Source organism: Mus pahari, chromosome 16 (assembly GCF_900095145.1).
Source record: "Mus pahari chromosome 16, PAHARI_EIJ_v1.1, whole genome shotgun sequence".
Classification (NCBI taxonomy): Eukaryota; Metazoa; Chordata; class Mammalia; order Rodentia; family Muridae; genus Mus; species Mus pahari.
This window is the reverse complement of record NC_034605.1, coordinates 13,548,947-13,557,555: the sequence shown is the minus strand read 5'-3', so window position 1 is coordinate 13,557,555 and position 8,609 is coordinate 13,548,947. Positions and strand designations below refer to the sequence as shown.

Here is an 8,609-nt window from a genome sequence, read left to right as displayed (position 1 = left end):
CAGACACACACGCCACACAGACACAGACACGCACACCACACCTACCTAAACACACACCCACCCACCACATACTACACACAGACACAGACACACACACCACATAGACACACAACACCACACCACACACACACACACACACACCACACACCACACACCACACATGCCCACACATACACATACCTACCCACCACACATAGAGAGACACAGACACACACACCCACCACACACCAAACAGACACAGACACAGACACATGTGCACATGCACACATACCCACCCACCACACACACACACCTCTTAGAACTGAGTATGGAGGTGGACTCACAGTCTGTTTCAGATCCTACTTCCACCTCTGCCTGACATATCACACACTCTCAACTAACCTGAGCATCATTCTTCCTAATGCAAACTAAAAATAACCTGAAAAAAAAAAAAGGAAGAAATCCTTATTCTGGATTAAAGTGCATGTGTAGTAGAATTTCAGATACATTGTAGGATAAGAACACTTTGAAACAAAAGATACTACTTAGTCTTTCAAATGTTAGTATAGAGGACCCCTGTTCAACATACTTTTTAGTTTTTGTCGATTCTTAGGGTAATGGGAGAAAAACCCCAAAGACCTTTTCATTAGCAAAAAAAAAAAAAAAAAAAAAAAAAGCCTCTTTATGAATATATTGTCCACGCTTATATCTCTGGAAAGAAGCAACATATGCTATTGGGTAATATTAGACTGACCTCTAGAGTGATCAGTCAGTGCAGAGGTAGAGTTGAGGCTGTAACCATGCCCTGGTGAAGCTGTAGGCTTATCATAAGCCCCAGTATCCAGTAGGATCAGTGTTCACCAGGACAATTGTCAGCTATTGCCATATCTTTACAATGTGTTAGCATTTTAAAGCATTGTTACACTGTGACTTCTTTGAATCCCCCAGGGAAATCCCGTGAAACTATAGATATCTCTTGTCTCCAACACCCAACAGTGAGAAAACTGAGGTTCACAAAAGTCACTCAAGGCTTGAAGACAGGTAGTTTCATTCCCAAGTCCATGATAGTTTTACTAATTTGATTACATACATTCTAAAAGAGCAACATCAGGGCTAGTGACTATTACTCTGGCATATTCTAATAACTGATGTGATTATTATTAGAGAAAAAGGTTTTAGAGACAGATATTCTATTCTCTGAAGAAGGTTGGCCCACCTCAGGCTTTACTTACGCCCCATATATCACAGTGTTTCAGACATTTCCCAATACATTGCTTGATGAAAAAGGCCAGACAATCCAGGAAAGAACAACTTTACTTGATATTTTTATTCACTTAAGAGAAACATTCACTTATCAGGTATCACCAAAGTGCAATTTACAGAACTTAGAAGAGGCAAATTAACATGTGTAAATTCATATTGTAAGGTTTTGGATTTTTTTATTTTACAAATATTACAAATATACATCCATTGATACAATATTGCCATTCAATCATGCTTTTTTATGTACATACCTTCAACTAAGAATGACTATTTTTTTTAATGTTCATTTTACGTAAAAAGTGCTGAAAATTAGCTGGGCACTGCTGGGAAAGATTTCTTTAAATTGATTCACAGACTTCTGGGTGATAGAAATTGGGTGCCCACGTGAAAGAGGCACTAGAATTCAGATAATTTTTATTTTATCTTTAAAAGGGTGTATCATCTCTCCAACCTTTTAAAAAAAGATGAGTTGGGAAATATGATGGTATTTTCTCCAGGTTTTGATACTGTACATTTCCCTGCAGGGGTACTATTGTTTGGTTTACATTTCTTGTGACATGGCCATCCATGATTCTTTTGGTTAGAGGTCTGATGGAATGAACTTGCTCTGGGAGTCCAAAAGGATCGCTGTAAATAAATCCCTGTAAAGCCACTCTATCACACGAACACCCAGGGAGCTTCCTCCGTGAGCAGCAGACTCCCTGGCACTTCACTTCTCTCAGATATACCAGGGGACCGGAACAAACTGGGCAGATGTTTACCAGGAGGGAAGCACAGGAAGGTGGTGGTGGGAAGGGAGAAGTGAATCTGAAGAAGCAGAATTGGTAGGGAAAATGAACAACCTCATTTTCTGGTTTCCCAGACTTGGAATGGGGGGAACTGTATGGGACAATGCTCCGTTCTCCATGGCTTCACTCTGGTGGCCTCCACCTATGTCATTTTGCCTCTGTTTCCTTATTTCCCCACATCACTCATCACCTTCATACTTTGAGGAAGAAGTTTAACAAGAGCCACAAATACCTGAGTGTTCCCAGTGTTAGTTGTTTTCATGATCAACTACAAGTCAGAACCGTAGACAAAGCCCAGGGGTCAATCCCCTCCAAGTTCTCCATAGACTACCACAGTCCACGCCCATGTTTCCCCTAACAACATTATATATCACTCCTCCACCGCACACCCCAGCCAAGGGTTGAGTTTTGGTGCTACAACCTTTCCTGGGACAGCACTTTGAGTTCCCCACTCCTTCATGAACTATGTAAACATCCAGAGCTGGGGTAGTTTTAGAAATGTTCAGCCTAGTGGATTTCTTAGTCCTCTCTGAGATGGTAGATTCTGAAAACTGTCCTAGATAAGAGTGATGGGGAAACAGGGTTTGCCGAATGCTGAGACGTCATCAGCAAGCAGTGATCACAGCAGTCAAATGGTAGCACATAAAAAGAAAGACCTTTCCTAAATTTCCTTTGGTTGCTATTAGAAATGATAGCTATTATCTTTTGGGCCAATTAGGTCATTTTATTAGAATGGCTTCATAAAAGTGATCATAGAAGTTTTCCTAAATAAAAAAATGTCTACTATATTTAAATTTCAATTGTCTTTTTAAATTTTTTTTAAACAAGATACTATAGACTCATCTTGAAATTTATAATCTAAAAATAGTATTTCATCAAAATACTGTTAACTATTCTATTCTGGGCATTGGTATACTATGTATTTACTATTTATGGCTCATCAAATATGGTAAACACTATACAAAAAGCCTTTAAATTTATTAATAAGAACTGTCCTGTGAGATGGAAATTATGTGGAAAAAATATGAGCTATGCATCTTTTGGAAAAGCAACTTAGCCTGCCATCTATGAGAGACAACAAGACATCACAAAATCAATAATAGTGTGATAGATATATACAGGTTCCAAGAGAAGCACAGAAATCAAAAGGAAACGACTCTTAGAGACTTGCAAATCTCCTTGGCAAAACCCCCAACTCAAGGAAATCCTGAATTCAATAACTCGATATTATACATTGTTGTGAAATCTTTTGCTGCAGGTGAATGAGCAGTGCTTATACATCCTCGTGGCCTTTACCGTGGGGCTGGATCCTGTGGGAGGCCTCACAAATGATCAGGCACTGGCATTCTGACTGAGAACCAGGCAGGAAACCCTAATGTGCTTACCTCCCCAATAGGAAAGCAACATGTGTTTTGGAGACAGATAAAGATAATGCTGAACTCTAGGAGTGAGGCTCAATGGATGCAGTTACAGAAGACAGAGGATTTGAAAACAAAGGGTGTAAAGATCAAAGGGATTCTTGGGGAGGGGACTGTTTGGGGGTAGTCAGATAGATAAGAGACAGCCGAGGTGGCTAAGATGCCTGAATGTCCTCTTTATATTCTAACCATATTCTTTTGGATTCCTTTGACTGTATTTGTTTTCAGGGTGACTAACAGAGAAATGCCACCTATTTATGCTTCACTCCTGTAGAAACGTCAGATGGGGTGTCTCTGAGGCACTCCCAAGACACTGACTCAGTAGTTAAAACGCAGGGCAGCCTAAAACACTGTTGGGATGCTTTTGTGGATAGAAAGGTGAGAAGAGTCCATACGCTTTTGCCACTGACCCTTTCAGGGATTCACCTACATTAGATGCTATGTCCCATGGATTATTCCATGTACACCAGATTCTACGCCAGATTTGGTGGCTGGTTACTTCTGGAGTGGGTTGGGTTTCCACAGGTCAGGGGTAGCACACATATGACCCAACATGGTATAGGTGTGTAACCCTGATGTAGCTACCTGTCTGTTTCGGATAATAAATGTACCCTGGCCTTTCATTCTTCCTTCTTAATACCTCTTTGTGTTTTCCTGTTTCTTGGAAGATTGTCTTTTCCTGACCTCTGCTTCTAAGCACATAGCAGGGTTCACTTTAGATAATTTCAGTGAGTCTCTTTTCATTGAAGAGATTCAGAGACCCTCTGCCTCCTTCCTCCCATCTCCTTTATTTTACATTCACTCTGACACGTATCTTGCAAGATAGTCAACTATTGAAAAAAAGCATTTTCTAGGATGTCTCTTTGGAAAAGCTGTAGTTTCTTAAAATTGCCTTGTAGCATTAAAGAATTCTTTTACCTCTATAAACAAATGTGGGATCCCCTAGCTCTCCTATATAGGAATCTCCTGTTGATTTAACAAGTGATTCTCAGGGCTGGAGAGTTAACTCAGTGGTTAAAAGCATCTTCCAGAGAACCCATGTTTGTTTCCTAGCACCCATACTAGGTGTCTCACAACTGTGTGTGTGACTCTCACTCCAGCAGCCCTGACACCCTCTACAGCTTCCTGCAGGCACCTGCACACATATGCACATACCCACGCACAATCACACACCTATATACATGTGATTAAAATAAATAAGCAAATCTCTATGTTAGTGCTCAGGGGTGGAATGAATCCTCCTTTCAGAAGGAGAGAATCATCTTTAGGGAAGTTCGGGTTGTTTCTGGAGAAACAGTACTGTAGACACCAGGAGTCATAAATCTAGCCCTGGAATTTATAGTCCATGATGGTGCTGGGTAGCCACTGCTTTCTCTGCCTCTTGCATAGGCCAAAGTGGTGGTATTCACTGAGGATATCTGAGAGGTGCCCCATTCTGCCTCCTTCCATCTTGTTTAAGACCTGAAGTTAATGCCAATTATTTGTATAACCAATAACCCTGTTTGGAGCTCACTGCATTGATGTGCTGTGTGCTCTCCATTCAATAGCTCAGAATACAAGTGATTTGAGGGCAGGTCCTAGAGTTCAGCTAGGAAGTCACTGTGCCTAACAGTTGAAGGATTGCAGCTAAGCCACACTCAGCTCTCAAGGTTTCTCAGGTTTCTAAGCTTCCTCCTGGTGATATATCAAGTTATCAGGGATCACTGTAAGTTGGCGTTTTGATCTTAGCCTTTACCCTGAGTTAAGATTACATTTTCCTCAGTATTTATGAACAAGTGATACGAATCACTCATTTGCATGTCTTTGAAAGTTTATCTTGAAAACATTCCTACAATGGTGTTCATATTCTTTTCTCAAAGGACTTTAGTGATGTGATCTTATATTAAATCCAAGGAATTAATATCTCCACTTCTCTTTTTATTGAATCAGATAGCTACAATTGAATGTATTTCATGTTTACCGAATTCTTGTGACATCTGCAATATAAGATAAACTAAAAGCATCATGATGTAATGGTTGAATTTTATTGGGGACTGATGAGCTGGAATTCTAATCAAGACTCCTATATTCTAGACATGGTTCCTCCTATTCTTTAAAAACAAAACAAAATGAAACAGAAATCCGTAATGCATCTCAGATGGGATTAAAAAGGATTTATTTATTTTAACTTTATGTCTATGATAATTTGCCCACATTTATATAAGTTCACTGCATGGATGTGTGGAGCCACTGGGGCTGGAGTTACGGATGGTTGTAAGCTGCCATGTGGAAGCTGGGAACTCAACCAGAGTCCTCTATAGAAGCAGCAAATGCTCTTAACTGCTGAGCCATCTCTCCAGCCCGTTACATGGGATTTCTTAAAATAGAAAAGATTAGACACATGTTAACTAACTTGATGAATGTTAGAAATAAGCTCCAAGTGTTTAAAGACAATTAGTTCAAGAAACATTGGTTGGCAACATGCCTCTTCTTGCCTGTATTTTTTTTTTTCCTCTTAGGGATGATGATGTAGGCTAAATATTAAAGAAATCTATGTCTACCGATGAACTCTATTGCCTTTTCTAAAAGTGGCGTGATTCTGTCTCTTTAATTTTGGCAGCTACGGTAAGTCATCATTATTTTTCTTGCTATTATTATTTTATTCATGCAGCATGATGATCAAGGGACCTAAAATGATAGAGAGCATGCAGCTCCTCAAACCTAAAGATTACACTGAGTGTGTGTGTGTGTGTGTGCGTGTGCTTTCTTTCTAATAAAAATTCACTTAAAATTTGGAATTTGATCTAAGACTCAGCTTCATTACTCATACCTAGTAGAGAGATTATTGGGTAGCGGTTAATCACCCTACAGTTCTCACTTCTGTGATTCTCATTATCTATAACAGCAATGGAGAGGTTGTCATCAAGTGGATAGGCTTGGGATTGTTTGCAACATACTATCGTTGGCCAGTTTAAGAATAATTTTCTTAGCTCATCAATTATGACTCTTTCCTGTCTTAGATAACTATCCCTTTGTGTCATAAGTATAGTTTTCACTTTAGCTGCTCTTTGACAGTGTCTGTCTCAAGTCCTTCTTGATAGAAGTTGGAAAGGTCTGAATGAATAATGAGAACAATACAGCATTCCTGTTGGGTTCTTTGGAGTCGGGGAGCCCATGGCTTTCCTGTCCACCTGTGGCTTATCTTGAAATGTCATATAAACTTGTGCTGGCGAGACTCGCTCACACCACTGGAGAGGCCCTTGGAAGGGAAGGGAAAGGAAGCCCAGAGGAAGATGCATGAAGCTACACTTTAGTTCTACCTTTCAGTCTTGCCTCTGGACTCCCCTTGCCTGAATAGAGAATTTCCTTTTGATACCCAGTAAGGGATGGGACTGACACAGCAATGCTTCTACCTCTAGCTATGGTGGATGGGGTTCTTGGAACTAACAGCCCAGGGAGAAGCAGCATGACCCAAACTCAAATCTAATCTCTCATTCACACATGGAGCCGCGTGTTCTTGAACAATGAAGGAGAACAAAGGTCAAGAACCGATGGACACACCACACCACCGTACGGCTTCGTCCTCTCCAGGCATCTCCCTCTGGTCCAATGGCGAAGGAGCCTAGCCACTCAGAGACTTAGTAGAAACTGATCTTGCTCCGGTGGTTTTCTCACCCAGGTGCCAAGACCAGCTTTCTGAAAGGCCTTGACGAGCTGCTGTTTAACAGACTGGTAGGTGTGAGCCCCCCGCTTGGCCTCACAGTACATGGATGGTGTGTCTCCATGGCTGGGGATCCGTGTGCTTAGCTGCGGAAAGAAGAAGAGAGTGCGTTCAGCCAGTCCTGTTAACAGGAGGCATTTCACAAGCAAACTACAAGCTTGATGTCAACCTTTTGCTTCTCTTTCTCTCTCTTAACACTACAGTGGCAGGGCCTTGGGAGATGGCTTTTTTGGTAAAATGCCTGGCTCACAAGCATGAGGACCTCAGCCCAGATCCCTAGCAACCCCTTAAAAAGCTGGAAGAGTTAGTGTACACCTATAATTACAGCACTGGGATGGTGGGGACAGGTTAGTGCCTGAGACTAGCTGTCTAGCTAGTCAGCCACTTGGCGAGTTTCAAGTTCAGTGAGAGATGCTATATCAGATCCAGCATTGAATTTTGGCCTCCAAACTCATGTGTACATGCATTCTCCCTCTTGAACATATGAACTCATACATACACATGTGAAAAACCAAACCAAACCAAACCAAACCAAGCCAAACCAAACCAAACGGGAGTGCATTTATCTGAGTTCTCTTGGAAAATTGTTTAGGATGCTGTGCTTCATCAGAAGTGTAGATGATTAATACATGTATCACGTGACATACCACTTACCTTCTGTTAAGAACTGACCACTGATTTCTTAGCTAACTGTGATGACACACTTATAATCTCAGCCCTTAGGAGGCTTAGAAGAATGGCTTTGTTCAAGGGCAGCCTTGGATAGAAAAGAAGACCCACAACTCAAAAAAAAAAAAAAAAGACCCAGTAAACCCCAGAAAGAAAGAGGATGGCACCAATAATAAAACCTGATTGGGTGGAGAGAGATTGCTGGGTTGGGTTTAGGTACAAACAATATCGTGGCCCGAAGGACAGAAGGAATTTGAGTTATATGGTTAGTTAACCATATAACCATATGGGGAAGGCAGTAAAAGTAGGACGTTATTTGGCTTCAGAGTCATAGGGGGCAAAAGTTGGAGCAACGTAAGGCAGGGAGAAGATTCCCCATCTCTTCGGTTCCCCCAACTAAAGAGCAGGAAGGCAGAGGGCAGGCCTGTGGTAGGTGAGCTTTAGATGACACTGCGGGCTCTCCCCAGAGTATTTGTAATCAGTCTGTCCACTCTGGCCAGTGACCCATGATCATGTGGACAAGAAGAGGACCTATTTGTTCAACAAGGAAGAAGAGTTTGTGTTTCCCCAAACTTTCCAGACTCTTCGGAGAAACTGAGACATAGGAAAAGGGATCAGAGAAGGCATGGCAGGGGCAGAGAGTTCTAATCAGGACTGCAGCATATTGTGTCATGGACCCACATTTGTACGGCTGTGGCAGAGGCAGAGGCAGAGGCAGAGGCAGAGGCAGAGGCAGAGGCAGAGGCAGAGGCAGAGGCAGAGGCAGAGGCAGAGGCAGAGGCAGAGGCAGAG

At 41.7% G+C, this 8,609-nt stretch overlaps 1 protein-coding gene across 2 annotated transcripts in view; it reads right to left on the bottom strand.

The window, feature by feature from the left end:
- Window positions 1–1,332: 1,332 nt before the first annotated feature.
- Adarb2 (adenosine deaminase RNA specific B2 (inactive)) overlaps window positions 1,333–8,609 on the bottom strand; it is a 531,509-nt gene continuing 524,232 nt past the window's right edge. The window contains exon 10 of one of the 2 annotated variants that reach the window (XM_021215573.2): window positions 1,333–7,234. In XM_021215573.2, the coding sequence (XP_021071232.1) occupies window positions 7,185–7,234 (50 nt within the window). In that variant the 3' untranslated portion in view covers window positions 1,333–7,184. The remainder of the gene's footprint in view (window positions 7,235–8,609) is intronic. The other variant, XM_021215571.2, reaches the window with a different exon arrangement.